This window comes from Hyperolius riggenbachi, chromosome 2 (assembly GCF_040937935.1).
Source record: "Hyperolius riggenbachi isolate aHypRig1 chromosome 2, aHypRig1.pri, whole genome shotgun sequence".
Lineage (NCBI taxonomy): Eukaryota > Metazoa > Chordata > Amphibia > Anura > Hyperoliidae > Hyperolius > Hyperolius riggenbachi.
Genome location: NC_090647.1, coordinates 524,596,301 through 524,614,848, shown reverse-complemented (window position 1 = coordinate 524,614,848; position 18,548 = coordinate 524,596,301). Strand labels below are relative to the sequence as shown.

Sequence of the window (18,548 nt, the reverse complement as noted above, 5' to 3'; positions counted from 1 at the left end):
TGACATTAGATACTAGGGTGGTAATGCGTGGCCATAGTCTAGAAACCTTCAGTGATCCCCACCAGATATTGGCACATTGACCTGGGAGCATCACAGCTTCTGAAGCACTTGTGAATGTGCATGTGCGGAATAGATGCTTGCAATTTTGAAAGGGACCATGTAAGTCCTATGAAGGAGTCTGATAGAGACCTCCATGGCTGTAGCTTGCATACTACCCTTAGATAGTGTCCAGTGTTCTCCCCAGAATTTTTTTCCAGCCGGGTGGCATGAAAAAGTGGCCGGGTGTGATGAGACGAGAGACTGGAAGGCGGGCGTTTTTCTGCACAACTCTGCTTACAACAGAGGAGGTGGTGAGCCGTCGACAGCCTGGTGGAGCACCCAGCTAAAAGAGCCTGGGAAAAACACTGGTGTCTCAAATGATTGTTGCCATTCTTCTTCCTCAAGCATGTCCCCAATATCCGCCTCCCAGTTGCCCACATAGGGGAGTCTGGCGTCCTGAGATGGCTGGTTTAGGATGGAATACAAATAGAACATTCCTATGCGTATTGGATCTTGTTGACATTATAGTTCAGAGATTGAGGTTTGGATAGTCTGATTAAACATTATTAATGAGCTAAAAAAAAGTGATGTACCTGTCTACACCTAAAGTTTTTGCTTGCAGAAAGCTGGAGCTTCTAAAAATGCACTTAAGGGCGGTTATTTATTTTCCAGGGTGTCTGAACATGTGGGGGTGATCCTAGTATGGATCATACAGTCTCATACAGTGTACATTTCTCTCCTGACAGTTACTTCCCTCTGACACAAGGCTCCCTACACACCGTCCAGTGTCTGTCTCCCTTCATGGGTAAAGAGGAAAAGGAGTCTCTCTTAATCCAGTGTATCTCCCGACTTATGAGCTGTGAGCCGTCGGTTGTGTACAGCACAGATGGTGAGTATTGTAGTAATGGGAGTAATGAGTAGTGGCTAGATAGTGTACTGTTTAACCTCCCTAGCGGTATGGACAGAAATGTCCGTTCAAAAAAACATGCTGTGAACAGTATAAACATGCATACACATCAATACTCTCCTGCACTGTATACTAGACCCTTGCTTGACACATTTTGGCAAGTTACAGGGAAAAAAAAGTTTTAAAAATAAATTTTATCACTGTTTGCACAGAAATCCTGGGGAAATTGAACGCTGGGAAGGTTAAGGGCTCTGCCTCTGACACAGGAGACCAAGGTTTGAATCTCTGTTCAGTAAGTCACCACCTATTCAACAAGAAGTCTTTGGGCAAGTCTCCCTAACACTTCCACTGCCTATAGTTACAGACTACCTAGCAAACTCATGGTGAACCAGAACTCCTAGGAGTGTCTAAGGGTCTACAATGGACCAAAAAGCCCTCTTACTAATATGAATTATCACAAATACCTTCTGTTTTAAAAAGGCCTATAGAGTGTGTCCTAGTGGCTGCAGCCTGGGCTGTGTAGTCGGAGTTGAGGAATCGGAGCAATTTTTGGATACCTGGAGTCAGTTGGGGAAAAATGCACAGACTCTGACTCCTAATGAATTTAAACTGTCATGAAAATAGAAAATATGATAAAATGTTCTATTTCTTAGATAATAGTCGTCATAAATAACTTCTATATACAGTAATAGCAGTAACAGCTGTTGTGAATCCACTGAGAATGTTGTGCACATTGAACACAGAGGTGTTGTCTATCACCCATAAACCTGGTTCAGATTGTGCATGAAGAATGTGTAATAGAGGAAGAATCTCCTTATTCCCCTGCAGAGCACCTGCACATCACTCTTACATGTACCCACAATTACATTGCCTAGGGCCTGATCCATGTTCAGATTGTGCATGAAGAATGTGTAATAGAGGAAGAATCCTCTCATTCTCCTGCAGAGTACCTGCACATCACTCTTAATCATACACTCATCAATTTCTGTCATCGAAATACAACCAATCTGATCGGATCGGCTAGTAATCGATGCAGTAGGCAGCATGATCGATTGACGGATCAATCAATTTCTGGTCGGCTTCTATCGATTTACTCGATCGGCCCAGATGGAAAATCTAGGTCGATGGCGCATTGAGTTGCATTAGATCAAATAATGCCACGCTGCATTTCAATGGATTTTCAGTAGATTTTATTCAGAAATCTATTGGAAATCTGTTTCTAGTGTGTAGCAAACATCAGATAGATTCTTGTCAGATTTTACTTGACAGGCATCTAACAGGAATCTGCTGGAAATCTATAAGTGTATGGGTACCTTTACATGTACCCACAGTTAGATAGCCTTGGGCCTGATCGATGTTCATTGCCCCGGTCTGTACCCTCTTCAAGTACTCTTACCAAGGACTAGTTTTGATTTAGCTACTCTGCAGCAGTATCCTAAATGATGGTGGACATACACTGATAGATTTGCATCAGATTCGACCTTCAGATAGATTTCTGTCAGATGACTGTCAAGTCGAATCTGACAGGAATCTATCTGATGTGTGCCACACACTAGGAACAGATTTCCAATAGGTTTCAGAATTGGAAATGTATTGAAAATCGAACCAAATGCATTACTGCACCATTAGATCCAATGCAACTTTATGGGCCATCGATCTGCTGCCAGCAGCAGATTGACCTAGATTTTCCATCCTGTCAGATCAAATCAATCGAACGCTGAAATCGACCAGTATGGGCCCCTTAAGTTTAGTTAAAATGTATCTCTGATGTACATAAAAAACAGAGGTACACTATTGCTTAAAAGTTAGTGTCCTAACACTAACTCTCACTAACGCTCTATACACAATACTTCTCATAAATGTCTTATCACCTTATTGATAAAAATGACCTTTCAGCTCATTTACAAGCAAAATAATCACTTAAAGTAAGTTGTTCCTGATTACTTCATTACAGTATTACTTTGCTTACCTTAATCACTTTACCCCCACAAGGTGCATATATCTACACTCCTTTTAACACCCTTTCCCCACCAGGAGCGTAGATATATTTCCCGCAGCTACCGCCGCTGTCCGCGCTCCCACTTGCTCGTGCGCGCGCTCGTGCACACCGCCGGCCGCTTGCCCGGAGATCAATGAACGGGAAAAAACGTTCCCTTTCGTTGATCTCAGCCCCCCAGCAATTATCGGCTGCTTCTATGAGAAGTATCGCGATCACTGTGAAAAAAAAAGCTTCCCAGCCTCATTGAACGTCCTGTAAGCATACTTCTGACGCTTAGAGGACGCATCCACAAAAAATTACTGTGGCCATCTTGTGGCCAAATAGTAAAACTACATCCAAAACATTTTTCATATACAAATACATACTTTTACACTATAAATTAACTCATTACCTCCCACACTCCCCAATTTTATTTATTTTTTGTAATAAAAAGGTAAAAAAATTATTTACAAAAAAAAACAAAAACATAAATAGTTACCTTAGGGACTGAAATCTTTAAATATTTATATCAAGAGGGTATAACACTTACTTTATAAACTATGGGCTTGTAATTATGGATGGACGCAAAACTGAAAAAAATGCACCTTTATTTCCAAATAAAATATTGGCACCAAACATTGTGATAGGGACATAATTTAAATGGTGTAATAACCGGGACAAATGGGCAAATAAATTTTATGGATTTTAATTACAGTAGCATGCATTATTTAAAAACTATAATGGCTGAAAACTGAAGAACAATTTCCCCCCCACATTTTTACCTATTTTCCCATTAAAACACATTTAGAATAAAATAATTCTTGGCATAATGTCCCACCTAAAGAAAGCCTAATTGGTGGCGGAAAAAACAAGATATAGTTCATTTCATTGCGATAAGTAATAATAAAGTTATAGACGAATGAATGGAAGGAGCGCTGAAAGGTGAAAATTGCTCTGGTGCTCAGGGGGTAAAACCCCTCAGTTGTGAAGTGGTTAATTATATTACATTTTTGTTCTTTGGAAGCTTAAAAATGTAACATAGAGCAGATGAAAACAGAGGAAAACTGGTGAAAAACATTTGAATCATGGCCATTGTCTGTTTAATATGATTCACTGGAAACCCGTATCAGCCTGGGTTCAGTTGTATAGATCTGCCCCCTGCAGAAAAACGGTCTTTTTTTTTTTTTTTTTTCTGTATCCGATATTGAAAAGTTAGAGGCCTTTTTCTGCAAGGTGGCAGGGCTTCACGTTGTAACCCAGCAGATATGGGGCTCTGGTGAGTCTTATTAATTAGACAACATATAGGGCATTCACATTGACAATGACAGCCAAGGATGGCAAACAGGGTAATGAGTTCGCTTCTTGGCAAGGAGATTTTTGTTCCTAAAAAGCAGATGCCATCTTGATATAACTTTAAAGGACAACTCAGGTGACAAGAATATGGACGCTGCCATATTTATTTCCTTTTAAACAATACCAGTTGCCTGGCAGCCCTGATAATCTTTTTGGCTGCAGTAGTGTCTGAATAACACCAGAAGCAAGCATGCAGCTAATCTTGTCAGACTCTAATGGGCTAATTCATCCAAAACACCTGCACAGGGTTCCTATTTCATATATTATTTTCACCTTTCAAGTTGATTTACTGAACTATATGGACTTTTAAATGATATTCATATTTTCCAAGTTTTCAGCTACTGTATTTCATTGGTCCATTTCCAAGCTGCATAAATGTATTATTATTATTTAGTATTTATATAGCACCGACATCATCCGCAGCGCTGTACAGAGTATATAATCTTGTTACTAACTGTCCCTCAGAGGGGCTCACAATCTAATCTCTACCATAGTCCTGTGTCTATGTTTGTATTGTGTAGTGTATGTGTTGCAGTCTAGGGCCAATTTTTTAGGGGGGAGCCAATTCACTTATCTGTATGTTTTTTGGGGATGTGGGAGGTGCCCGGAGGAAACCCACACAGACACGGGGAGGACATACAAACTCCTTGCAGATGTTGACCTGGCTGGGACTCGAACCAGGGACCCAGTGTTGCAAGGCGAGAGCGCTAACCACTACGCCACCGTGCTGCCCCATAACTATGGCAACTCTGAATAATTAGCATATCATGAACCACCCTAGTCATTAACCCATGAAATGCATGACATTCTGCCTTTGTGTCTTTCCCAGGAGGCTTTGGCTACCTTGCTATTATTAACTCCTGCTTGGATTCCGATTCCATTCCCTCTTCTGACTTTCTTCCTGGATTGCTAAAAATCCTTTTATCCTGGAAGACAGAGTATGAAGATCTCTTCCTCTTCGGCAGGTAAGTCATCTCAGTCACAGGTATCGGCTAGCTGGTAGGTGCAGCGCCCTGATATAGTCAACCAATTCCTTTAAGTTACAGACTACCCAGCAAACTCATGGTGAACCAGAACTCCCAGGAGTGTGTGATGCTGGGGATACACGGTACGTTTTCCCCCTTATCAATCGAGCCGCTGATGGCTCGACTGATAATTTCCGACAGGTCCGATGACCCCGCCCGATCCCCGCGGGCGGACAATAGCGGGGAGTCAAGCAGAAGATAAGGAAGCGCCCGCGAGGACGAGCGGGAATCAATCTGGACGGTGGTGGGGACGCAGCGTAAGTCGATCCGGCGGCTAATCGAGCCGCCGGGGCGTACCGTGTATCCCCAGCATAATGGGCTGAAAAAGGACCAAAAAGCCCTCTTACTAAAATGTTATGCAAAACAGAAGTTTGCCTTCTTAAAAAGTATTTGGGATTATTTAAGTTGGAGTGAGCATATTATATCTCCCACAATGCATCACTGCTGAATATGCAAATGATCCTTTGTTGTCCCTGCAAGCTAAACACACCTCCAGAACCGCTGGAATGCAATGATGTCAACTTGTTAATTGGGCAGAGCCACAATAATCCAACATGCGTACAGACTGTTTCAGGTTGGTTGATCCGGCTTGTCCTCCTCAGGGAAATTAAAGGAAACCTAAAGCGAAACCAGAAAAAAAAAAATGTTTCACTTACCTGAGGCTTCTACTAGCCCCCTGCAGCCGCACTGTGCCCGCGCCGTCACAGATCGAGTCTTTGGTCCCCTGCTGCCACTCAGTTTCATTCTTGCCGACTGGCCTGACGATGACCACTGCATCTGCATGGCCTTGGCCATGCACGTCCTCGATCACGCTCGAGATTTTCTCGTTCTGCGCATGCACAGGATGCTCCCGAGCGACGAGAGCATGATCGAGATCGCCCACAGCCAGGGCTGTGCAGGCGCAATGGCCATCCACATGGCTGAGTCTGGGAGACCGAAACGTAGTGGCAACGGGGGGGCCTGAGCCTTGATCTATGACGGCGCAGGCACAAGGCGGCTGCAGGGGGCTGGTAGAATCCCCAAGTAAGTGAAACTTTTTTTTTTTTATTGTTTCGATTTAGGTTCCCTTTAAAGAAAACCCTGAGAATCTTCTGGTCCAAAACCTGTTTGATCTTTCAAATGTTTAATGCTTACTGTAATCGACAGCAGCATAGGAGAAATGTAATTTATAGTTCATTTTACTCTGTTAGAAATCTCCTTTTTGTCCACATGTATTTTACATTTGAACATTTTTTTCGCAATAGTGATTGTTTAAACTGTTATTATAATCACTTGGAATTCTTCATTACTGACCATACTGTGTAATGTCGCAGCAGTTTGCACGATGCAAAGTCAGAGCTGATCGGGCTGAATGTGGAGATGATGAGATTCTTCTCTCTCCTGCTGAAACATCCGTCCTCTGCACTGACCTGCCTGGGGGATGAAGAGTGGGACTTTATCATGTGCTCCATGCTGTCCTGGTTAGAAGTAAGTGAACAGATTGCAATTATGTGCTCTGCCCCCGTATAAAAGGGAACAATATTAATAGTTTTTGGTTTTTATAGTGGAAGTACACTCAAAATTAAATGTTTGCCCTAATGCATGAAACACAGTAAAAATGCAGGGCAAATGGTCAGATTGGCTCCTAATTGAGTAATTAGTGAGCAAATAAAGAAGAGTTATATGCTCCTCTACCCCCCCCCCCCCATCTCTCATTTCAAGATATTTTAACCACACGTTAGAGACTCTGTATCAACATTTTCAGCCTTATTTATTCTATTCTATAAGTTGCTATACCTGTTCTAATGTGGTCTGTCTTACTGCAGCCTTTCCTAGTTGCACGGTGGCTGTATTATCTCTGTTATAATCTAATCTTCTTTCCTCTGACGGCTTTGTTGGGCTCAGGCACTCAGGCAAGAATGTGCTTCTCTGCTTGTTATAGGCATAAGCTATACACACCCTCTCCACGGCGAATGCAGGCTCTGTATGAGTCACAGACTGAGCTCTTCTCAGCCTATTACACGCTATGTCTTTTGTTTGTAAACACTGCCTAAAAATGGCAATTACAAGCCAGGATTGCAGCAGGGAGTGGCAGAAACAGCACAGAGGGGCCCAGGAGAACATAATGAATAGAATGGTATGCTTTTTATTGTAAGAATTTTACAGTACAGATTCTCTTTAAGGGTTATCCTGAGGATTTCAGATTTGGCTAACAATTGGTGGGACATCTCTTGGGACCAACCTGTCCTGCGGTACACAGCTAGGAAGGGAAGTGTGGGAGCGGTGACAAATGCAGGGTACATAGTATAAGTGATACAGAGAAGCAGAACCTTATAGTCTGTTTATTATTTGATGTAAGCTTCCTGTAGGTCACTGAGATCTCTAACGAAATGGCCACCCTTCTCTAGTACAGTCTGGGGCCCTTATTCACTTCATTTTCTTCTGTTTAAAATAACTTTCCAGCACTCTGAAACTAAAAACGTACCTAAAAGAAGAAGAAAAAAAAGTAATGTAAAATTTTTCTAAGTATTATTTTCCTTGCTGGTTGCTTAAAGAAAACATGTAAGGAAAAAAAGAGCCCCTATGGGGTACGTACCTTCGGAGGGGGGAAGCTTCTAGATCAGTGATGGCTAACCTTGGCACTCCAGCTGTGACAAAATTACAAATCCCACCATGCCTCTGCCTCCCTGAGTTATGCTTAGAGCTGTCAGAGTATCGCAATGCCTCATGGGACTTGTAGTTCCACCACAGCTGGAGTGCTAAGGTTAGCCATCACTGCTCTAGATCCTAATGAGGCCTCCTTCCTGTTTAGCCCTGATCCAGTGCAGGCTCCCCCAAAAATCCACGACAGGCTTGTTTCCGCAGGCGCGCTGTCGCAATAGCGCCTGAAGCTTGTGGCGATATTTACCTTTGAGGTCCGACGCAGTACCAGCTTCCTCCTCTGGCTCCTGCAGAAATAGATGAGCGTGATCGGGTCCACTCTACTGCACACACACGAGATTCCTGTACATTAGAGCAGAGCCCGAGGAGGGAGCTGGTAGTGCTCCTGCGCTGGATCTCAGAGGCAAATATTGCCATGGGCTGCAAATCAAGGGAGCCAACGCTGGATTGGTGCTGCACAGGAGGAAGGGGAAGCCTCATTAGGAACCAGGGGCTACCCTCTCCCGAGGTAAGTACCCCCCAGGGGCACTTTTCTTTATTACAGGTTCTCTTTAAAAGGCATTTTATTGATAAGGTGTGAAAATTAGAGATGCTCAAATCCAAATCCGGGTGAAGATACCTGTGGTGGTGGTGGGGGGGGGGGGTCAAGCTTACCTGTCTGATGTCTTCATCAGTCCGGCCCTCGGCGCCTCCCACGATGCGGTCCACACGCATCACGTGACTACAAACACTTTCTCTTTTAACCTGGAAGGAGGAAGTGCTTGTAGTCACGTGACCGCCGCATGGAACGCATCGTGGGAGGCGCCGAGGGACGGAACGAAAAAGACGTCAGACAGCTTGACCCCACCCCGCACAGGTATCTGGGTGAATTCCGGATAATAACTATCCGGATTCACTCGGATTTGAGCATCTCTAGTGAAAATATCACCTAGGAGGAAACTTCGGAGAAAAAGAGAATTGAATATGGGCCCAGTTCTTTTAACACCCGGGCACAATATAATTGCGCAATAAATTCCACAACAGTTTGTGATCAATTTTTTTCTTCTTGTAGTGCAAGTATGCCATCTGCTATCTGATTGGTTGCTGTGGGCAATTCTTGTATTGTACATGTGTTTATATGTGAATCTTTCTCGGATGACCTGTTATGTAATGCTTTGCATTCTGACTCTCATCAACAAAGAAGCCTGTAAACTTACATCACACAAGCGAAAGCTACACAGTCGTTGTGTGCCAGTTGTGTAGCATAAATGGAATTTGCGTCGGATTGATAGGGTGTCAGCGCCAAGCATCTGTTTAATGCAAGCATCTCGTCTCTGGGCCCCTTTTGAAATTCCTAAATTGCAGCTGGAAAAAAAAAGACAGATTGGATCAGACACAAGCGCTTGTAGATAATCTTATTGTCGAGGATTTATATGATGTTATGACTAATACATCGGCAGATTATGTGTGCCGTCCTGGGAGGAACTAGCTCTTGTATCTCTAGTTCCTTCTTTTCGCTTTAGCTCTGAACTCCTGCAGAGGGCAGTATTGCCCCACCTAAGTTTTTTTCCCGTGGCCGCGATTGCCGTCACTTAGCTTAAAATTGTTTTGAATGTTTGGCCATGAAATCTGTCTGCAGAAATGCCTGGAGATCAGCGTTGATCACTGATAGCTAAATCAAAATTCTACATTCTGTATTCCTCTGGTCCTCATTACGGGGATTAGTTTGATTTACTTATTGAAATGTAATGTTTTGCAGGCTTTTTCAATTACAGTTAAGCTGGAAGTATTCTTCAGTTATTAAACTTTTTCCCCCCCTCTTTATCTATATGGTCTAATCGTATTTTATTCTGTGTCGTTCCACATTCTCAGACTGCGTGCGACAGCTCCGCCCTCTACTATGTACCACTTGTGCGGCTGTTTGCTTGCGTAAGCTGCGACCTGGCATCCAATTTGTCTGGTTATTTTCAAGCTGTCACCGAGGAGAACGCCGAGAAGTTTTCTGCCAAGCTTATCTCCGAATGGAAGGAGTTTTTCTCGGAAGGGATCCACAGTTTACTGTTACCGATGCTGGTGAAAATAGCAGGTATCTCACACCATTGCCACAGACCTGTGAAGGTGGCCACTAACAAGCCAATTTCTAGCAAAAAAATTGTTTAAGCGATCAAATAATTCTGATTGGATGTGATCAGATTGTTTGGTTGTAAATAATCTCTGTTGATGAGCACAATTGATTACGAACGATTATAATAAAAGTCGTCCAATTGGATTTTTGACTAACCAAAATGTGGATTTTCTTGTCGGTTGTGATAGATAGGAAGCAAAGATTGGTTCGTTGATGGTGTAGTGAACAATGAATTTCGATATTTCACTTCCGATCACAATTATCTGATCGCTCAAGCGGTTTTTCGCTAGAAATTTGATCGTTAGTGGCCACCTTAAAGAGAACCAGAGACTAAGCACCCTCATGTATTTTATTACATTTATCAGTGGGAACATGACCGTAAACCCCTACACTGCTTTTAGTTTTATTCTTCTCAGCCTAATCTATCTGTTATCAACTGTGATCAGAATCCCCAGACTGATTCAGTCTAGGTTTGACCTGGAATCGTTATAGCTGAGTCACTCTTCTGTGGAGTCTTTTCAAACCCAAGCCTGCCACCTCCTGGCTCAGATTTTCTTACTCAGAGCTGTTGACATGGGAGGGGCTGCTGCTGCCGAGAAAGAAGCTCTGAAACAGACAAGTGTATCTGTGTGCAGTGTGCAGCCAGTCATTATCTACTGTATGCAGTTTCATTTCTGTGAGAGACACTTCCTACAGGCAGCCACACAGCATACCAGAATAATAGTTGAAAGCAGACAGATGAAAGGCTGCAGCAGCCCTGCTTGTCTTTAGTCTCATAGAGGCTACACAGCACATCCAGAACAACTCATAACCCGGAAGCAGAACAGGTATGAGCCAGCGGCCATATTGGATATTTCCTGGAGCAATAATGGATGAAAAACACTCAAAAAGGCACACCAGAGTGTCAAAATTATCACGTAGAGCATTTATTCTTTACAAGCTATCAACTGATATGTTTATTTTGTGTGAATCGTTCATCTCTGGTTCCCTTTAAGGATGAGCTGGAATGATTGCTCAAAGAGAAAAATCATCTTGCAGTGGGGGTGGGGGGATCAAAAAGTCGAGTGCTGTGTACATATAATGGCCCTGCCTCTCTTTAGATGCGTTTCATCTTCTTACACTTCCTAAACCAGAACTTCCGCTCAGGAGGCATAAGGCCTCGTTCACATTACAAACGTGGATGGCCGTGCGTTCGGAACACAACGCGTACGAAGCCACGCCATCCGCGTTTGTATGCGTTGCATGGCTTATCCCATTCACTGAAAATGAATGGGACAGCCGCGCATTTTTGGAACCGCACAGGTCCGGAACGCATGCAGTGTGAACATCAGACAGTGCCGTCTATGCACTGTCTGATGCCGTGTGTGTCGGCCTCCTGCACGCGTTCCCGAAACGCGGCTGGAAACGCGTGCAGTGTGAACGAGGCCTTAGTGTAAGTAGATGGAACGCGGCTTTGAACGCATCAGAAGGAGCGGGGGGGGGGGGGGGGGGTGATGTTTATTCACCCTAAATTTCAGTTTGACCTAGGCGTCCTTACGCTACAGCACAGTAGATTTTTTAGGTCTCCGGAACTGTTAATGTTACAGATTGCCCAGCAAGCTCATGGTGAACCAGAACTCCTAGGAGTGTGTAAGGGGGCTAAAAGACACTAAAAAACGTTCTTACTGAAAATGCTATGCAAAACAGAAGTTTTCCTTCTTAAAACAGAAGGTATTTGCCATTATTCAGGTTGGAGCGAGCATATGAGGTGTCCCACAATGCATCACTACTGATTATGCAAATCATCCCTTGTTGTCCTGCCCTGATATCTAACTACACCTCCAGGGCCGCTAGAATGCAATGATGTGTTAGCTTGTTAATATTAAAGCCACTATAATCTAACATGCATACAGACTGTTTCGGATCGGCTGAATATCAGTGTATGGCATAGATTAATATGGCTCTGAAAAATCCTCCTTACTAAAATGCTCTGCAAAACAGAAGTTTGCCTTCTTATGAACAGAAAGTATTTGTGATTATTCAGGTTGGAGTGAACTTTGAGGTGTCCCACAATGCATCACTGCTGAATGTGCAAATCATCTTTGTTGTCCCTGATAGCTTAACCAGCAGTTCTGGAGGCGTGTTTAGCTATCAGGGACAACACAGTGATTATTTGCTTATTCAGCAGTGATACATCGTGGGACACCTCAGAGCTCACTCCAACCTGAATAATCACAAATACCTTCTGCTTTAAGATGGCAAACTTCTGTTTTGTGAAACGGCTAATGAACAGCTGTTTTCAGAGACATACTTTCCCCCTCTGTATCTCCCCTGTCAGCTCTCCTATATTCTAGTGGGCATCAGTCGCCAGAAATGCCAGTGCGTCAGCGGCAATAAGATGAGCGATCCTCGGTGTAAATTGTGACTTTTCCTGTCACAATTTACACCGAGGATCCTTCATCATGCTGCCGCTAGCACTGTGGCATCTCTTAGTGTGGGGGAGACCACTCTGGGGGTACCTCGGACGGTGCTGAGGACCCCAAATGTTCACTTTACATGGACAGTTGCATAAACTGGTGCCTCCAGAATCTTAACCCTTAGTCACCTTTGGGGGGGCACTAATATTATTCACCCCCAGTCCATTACATCTCAGCCCCGGGATCTCTGCGACCATATCCCCTACTGACCCCAAACTTGGTAGGCAGATGGGATCCCCCCTCCTGACCCTCTGCTGTGCCAAATTGCAGACCACCAACCCCGCATGCTCAAAGTCAGCATGGGTCTAGCGGGATGATGCCTAGGTCACGCTGACAATCTAGGGTAAATCGAGACCATAGCGGCAGCTTAGGTGATTTACCGCTTGTGTACACAGCATGTGCCCTGCATACACTACAGGATGATTTAGCATTTTTGCTAAATCATTCTTGCTTGTCTCCAGTAGCAAGCGGAATAAGGAGGATTAAATTGCTAGAGGGGGCTAGGAATGTTGGGGAACACCAGTACCCATCTATTGACTGTATTCTGTGCTGTAATGGTCAGCTTTACTTCACCCTTGCATTGTAATCCTATACTTCAGGATGCCCAACATACATAGTGTGAAAGGAGCCTAAATGTGCAAATCTCCACTGACTCAGGACATGGTAGCTGTGTTAGCAAATGAAAGCCACAGGAGCATTGCTGGTTAACCAGATGCCCACCTTATTGACTGAAAACTAGCAGCTTTCATTTTCTGTCACGGCTTCCACTTCCTGAGTGAGCGGATATATTTACATGTTAGAAGACGTTATCAGCAAAACAAGAGGGGAGGCTTCTGATGCCTCTAATCCCAAAGCAGAAATAATATTGATCAGGAAAGATTCTAACTATGCAAATAAACGAATCTGATTAGAGAGAGATCTGTCGGCTGCAGCCAATTCCTGATCGCTTTCAGCATAAAATATCTCGGGAATTGGCTGAGTCCGCCACCTTGCCACTGCCCCCCTAGTGTATAAATGTGCCCCCTGTGTGTGCATTTATACATTATCTGTCTTGTGTCACCCACCGGGTGGTGCTCATCCATCTTCTGGTTTTCCCTCTTCCATTCGCACCTCACACACTGCCGGCGTTTAGCGTGAGGCGAACATGGAAGAGGAGGAACCGGAAGATGTATGAGCACCACACTGTAGGCAGCAGTTGGCTGATGGTGTAATGGTTAAAGAGAATCTGTATTGTTAAAATCGCACAAAAGTAAACATACCAGTGTGTTAGGGGACATCTCCTATTACCCTCTGTCACAATTTCGCCGCTCCTCGCCGCATTAAAAGTGGTTAAAAACAGTTTTAAAAAGTTTGTTTATAAACAAACAAAATGGCCACCAAAACAGGAAGTAGGTTGATGTACAGTATGTCCACACATAGAAAATACATTCATACACAAGCAGGCTGTATACAGCCTTCCTTTTGAATCTCAAGAGATTATTTGTGTGTTTCTTTCCCCCTGTATCTCTCATGCACTGAAGTTTCAGGCTGCTCTTTTCTTCCTGCAAACAGCTTTGCCCTTGTCTGAATTTCCTCAGTATGTGAAAGCCCAGCCAGCTCAGAGGACGATTTATCCAGCTTGTAAAAGATAAGAGAGAAGAGAGAAGCTGCTCTAATCCTAAATAACACACAGGCAGTGTGCATACAGGGGCCTGGAAGGGGGAGTTCATAGCAGAACCACAACACTGAAGAACTTGGCAGCCTTCCAGACACAGGCTGACAAGTCTGACAAGAGAGAGAGAAGTTGATTTATTACAGAGATAGTGATAGTAGAACGTGCTGCAGTAAGCCAGAACACATTAGAATAGCTTTTTGAACTTGTAGGATGATAAAAAACAGAATGCAATTTTTGTTACGGAGTCTCTTTAAGGGCTCTGCCTCTGACGCAGGAGACCAGGGTTCGAATCTCGGCTCTGCCTGTTCAGTAAGCCAGCACTAATTCAGTAGGAGACCTTTGGCAAGTCTCCCTAACACTGCTACTGCCAATAGAGCGCGCCCTAGTGGCTGCTGCTCTGCTCTGGCGCTTTGAGTCCGCAAGGAGAAAAGCGCAATATAAATGTTATTTGTCTTGTCTTGTCTTATAAATGTACACAATTGGCACATTTTATACACTAGGGAACAGCACCGGGGGTTTCATCACTCGTCTTGATATCACTTGCCGTTACTACCGTGCACATGATCAACCACGATGACCCGACATCTTGCAGCATGTCCGGTCAATGCATCGTTGATCGGGCATGCTCTTGGGGGCACCGGTTTTTATCCGATAAAATTATCGGGTAGTCGATCGACCTCTGAGTCGAGAGATGTATGGCTACCTTTATTCCTTTTTCTTTTAAGTTGGCCAATAAATGGTATCCTCCTGATTCAAAATGTCTTTCTTTTGCAAATAACCCCCAGCAGAAATAATGGTCTGTTGACAGACGTAAGATGGTAACTGCAACACACACATTTGCTCACTACCAGTTCAAGCAATTTCCTACCTCTGTCTGGTCAGCAGGCGCCAATCAGCCAATCAGGTGTACGGTCATACACCCTTTGCCTGCCATACCAAATCTAGCAGGAATCGCATAAATTAGCATTCAGGTGGGAGGCTCGGTTGGACGTAATCATTATTACATCTTTTACAGGGACCGCCCTGTGTAGGCATCTCCCACACAGTCCCCTCCCTAACCACTCACCTGTCAACCGCATCCTGGAAGCTGCAAAAAATTAAAATCACAAACACTGGTTCGCACGACAGCCGGGGGCCCTAGGTCTCTCTCAGACATAAGATGGTAACCAATTAGTTTAAAAAACGGTTGACGAAGAGATGCTCATGTTGGTCTACAACAGTGTTCCTCAAAATACGCCCCACGGGCCGAATGCGGCCCCCTGAGGCTTTTTTTTTTAAAACACACACACACACACACACACACACACACACACACACACACACACACACACACACACACACACACACACACACACACACACACACACACACACACACACACACACACACACACACACACACACACACACACACACACACACACACACACATATACACACACACACACTGTATACTTATAGATGCGGTCAGCTACATCTTTAAATATTGGTGGTTCACATATAGAATAGCAGTGCTGGCACCGCCCATCCACATGGAAGCCAGAAAGCAGTAATTTGCTGGTTTCCAATCAAATTCCACATCAGGTGACACTGCTGTCCAATTGGACTTCAGGTTGTCACCTGGGTATGCTTCAATGTCTGGTCCGCAAAGACTTCTACATACTTTTATGTATATTCCGGCCCCCAGCAGTCTGAAGTATGCTGACCCGGCCCTCGACCCAAAACGTTTGGGGCCCCTGGTCTACAACCAGCTTGATAAATGGCCCATACTACTCCTTTTACATATAATAACATTACATTCCTGTGTAATTTTACTGCTCCCCTCACATTTGTTCTCTCGTGTCTGTTTCGGGAATCTTGTTATTTTTTTCTTCTTCTCCTCATGAAAGATTTAAAGTCCAGTAAAAGAAACATTTGCACAGCGGCACAGTGATCACTTCCCATGCCAGCTGTAATTTATATACTACAATGGGGGGAGATCTCGGTCTTTGTCATAGCAGAAATGTGAAAAATGCGAGTGGTGCATGGAATTCCTTCTCTAAATAACCCCTATCTCTCTCTTCCCTCTCTCCTCTTTGTGCAGGGGAGAACAAGGCTTTGGAGATGTCTTATCAAAGCCCCGTGCTGCAGTCCCTGGGCGAAACTCTGTGCTACATTTCAAAGGAACAGCTGCTGGACCACAAACTCCCAGCCAAGTTTGTGGCTGGACAGAAGACTAACCTCCCTGACAGCTTACAGAGCTTGCTGAATACTCTGGCTCCGCTCCTGCTGCACCGAGACAGAGCCACGCAAATCACAGCTTACCATCTGCTGGAGAAGTAAGACCCAGCTTATCCCCTCTAATTATTATTTTTTTTCTTGCACCTGCTTGGGGTACCAAGTTCAGAAGCAGGAAACTTGGGCACCGCCATAAGTGCCTTTATAGATAACTGCAATGCTGTGAAATTTGTGTACCGGCGCTGCGTGCAATGCAAATTACGGATACAAATAGTGGGTGCCTGCGTGGCATCTAAACAATTAGCATTTTTGTAGTGGATTGGTAGCGGGAAGGGCGGGGGTGGGTGGGATTGGTTAAAGTGAACTGGAGATGAAAGTCATCTCAGGTTTTATACTCACCTGGGGCTTCCTCCAGCCCCGGGTATACCAGTACAGAGTACTGGGCCATGCAGCAGGGGACAGGAGTGCCCCGGGGGAGATGGCGAGGAACCAAGCAGCCTAAAGGGGGCTGGAGGAAGCCCCAAGTGAGTAGAAAAACCTGGCACGAGTTTCGTCTCAGGCGCACTTTGTTTGTTGGGTAGGGGGGTGGTTGAGGTTAGCCGTGGGAGGGGGGACAGGACCGGCCTCGGGGGAGGTGGCGAGTGATGTAGCAGCCTCAAGGGGTCTGGAGGAGGCCCCAGGTGAGTAAAAAAAACCTGGCACGACTTTCGTCTCAGGCGCTCTTTAATGTTTTTTGGGGGGGTGGGTAAGGTTAGCTTAGCCATTTGGGAGCGGTCAAAGTTAGCAGTGGAGGGGAGGGGGCAAATGCCCAAATATACCTGGCCGGCGTGGACTTAAGGGGGGGGGGGGGTTAATTTACCCAGAGTTCCACGGCATCCTATGCGTATCATTCCCACAGACGCGACTTATGTGATGCGTTCCACCACTCTTCACCGCACTTCCTCCTTCCAGCCGGTGAAGAGTGGTGGAACGCATCACATAAGTCACATCTGCGGGAATGATACGCATAGGATCCCACAGAACTCTGGGTAAATTAACCTCCCATTTGCAGCGTTCACACCTCAGGTAATCAAGCTTGATTTCCATGTCAATTCCGATTCGGAAGCCCATCCCCGATGGCAGCACATGGTGAGTTCTGGTGCCGTTTTGCGCTGTTATGGTGGGGGTGGTTTTAAGGTTATGTATCGTAAAGGGGAGGGTTCTGTGTGAGGATAGGATTAGGTTTTGCTGTAGTAAAATATTGGTAAATTTTACCAATATTATATTAACAAAAATACCACTGTAGAATATCGGTAAAATACAAATATTAATATATATACTTTAATAGACTATTCCCGGGTGTCCAAATTTCACAATGCGTTTCTTTCATGCTCGCACCAAGTTCCTCCATTTGTTTTGTTTAGTTACCGAGTTTCTCCTCTCATTCCTCAACACTGAGATCACCGTCTCCCTTATCTAAAAATTGTTCTCCGGTGATTTTTACTACAACGCAGACAGTCTTGTTACAAGCAGATTTTGTAAGGGAAGATACATGGCCTGGAGCTCTGACATTTCTCCTTTTCACCCCCACCGCTGCTTTCTTCAGGAGGCTTCAAGTCTTTTTTAGTTACACACATCCCAACCAAACTAACATTAAGCTTGATCTATTGCTGTCAGTAATAACCTGTAGCACAATGAACTCCCCCGAGGGTAGTGAAAAGTTAAGTTAAATGGGTAGCTATGGGTTTTTTTTTGCTAACAGGCCTGTAAAATTGTAAGCTAACAATAATAAAACAAAAAAGGCATCCGTCAACATCGACCTTTAACCGAAAAATAAGTTAAGGGCTAAGTGTATTTACAGTTTCCAAAGTGTTGACACTACTGCCCCTTGCTCGCCCCTCACTCTCGCCCCTTGTTTATGAGGTACATAGTGCATAGTTTCAAAAAATAGCACAGCCCAAACACTATTTTACATCTCCCCAACATGGATATCATGTGAACTTTTTTTAAAGTGGAAATTGAATTGCTGCTGCAAAATTAGTTTTTTTCCTTCTTAAAACAGACAATTGTAAGTTTCACGTCCACATTCGCTAGAATCAACATCTATACACTTGAGGTTGGCGATTGGGCGCTTCATATGAGCCTGCATATGACCCTGCACCACGGTGCTGCGACTGTTATTTGCATAGGCTCGCCC

At 44.4% G+C, this 18,548-nt stretch overlaps 1 protein-coding gene across 2 annotated transcripts in view; it reads left to right on the top strand.

Annotated features, from left to right (window-relative positions):
• LTN1 (listerin E3 ubiquitin protein ligase 1) overlaps positions 1 to 18,548 on the top strand; it is a 144,526-nt gene that overhangs the window by 77,425 nt on the left and 48,553 nt on the right. Inside the window, exons 19-23 of one of the 2 annotated variants that reach the window (XM_068270596.1) lie at positions 786 to 928; positions 5,107 to 5,242; positions 6,619 to 6,769; positions 9,794 to 10,007; positions 16,239 to 16,473. In XM_068270596.1, coding sequence (XP_068126697.1) covers positions 786 to 928; positions 5,107 to 5,242; positions 6,619 to 6,769; positions 9,794 to 10,007; positions 16,239 to 16,473 — 879 coding nt within the window. Of the gene's footprint in view, positions 1 to 785; positions 929 to 5,106; positions 5,243 to 6,615; positions 6,770 to 9,793; positions 10,008 to 16,238; positions 16,474 to 18,548 lie in introns of both variants that reach the window. The other variant, XM_068270595.1, reaches the window with a different exon arrangement.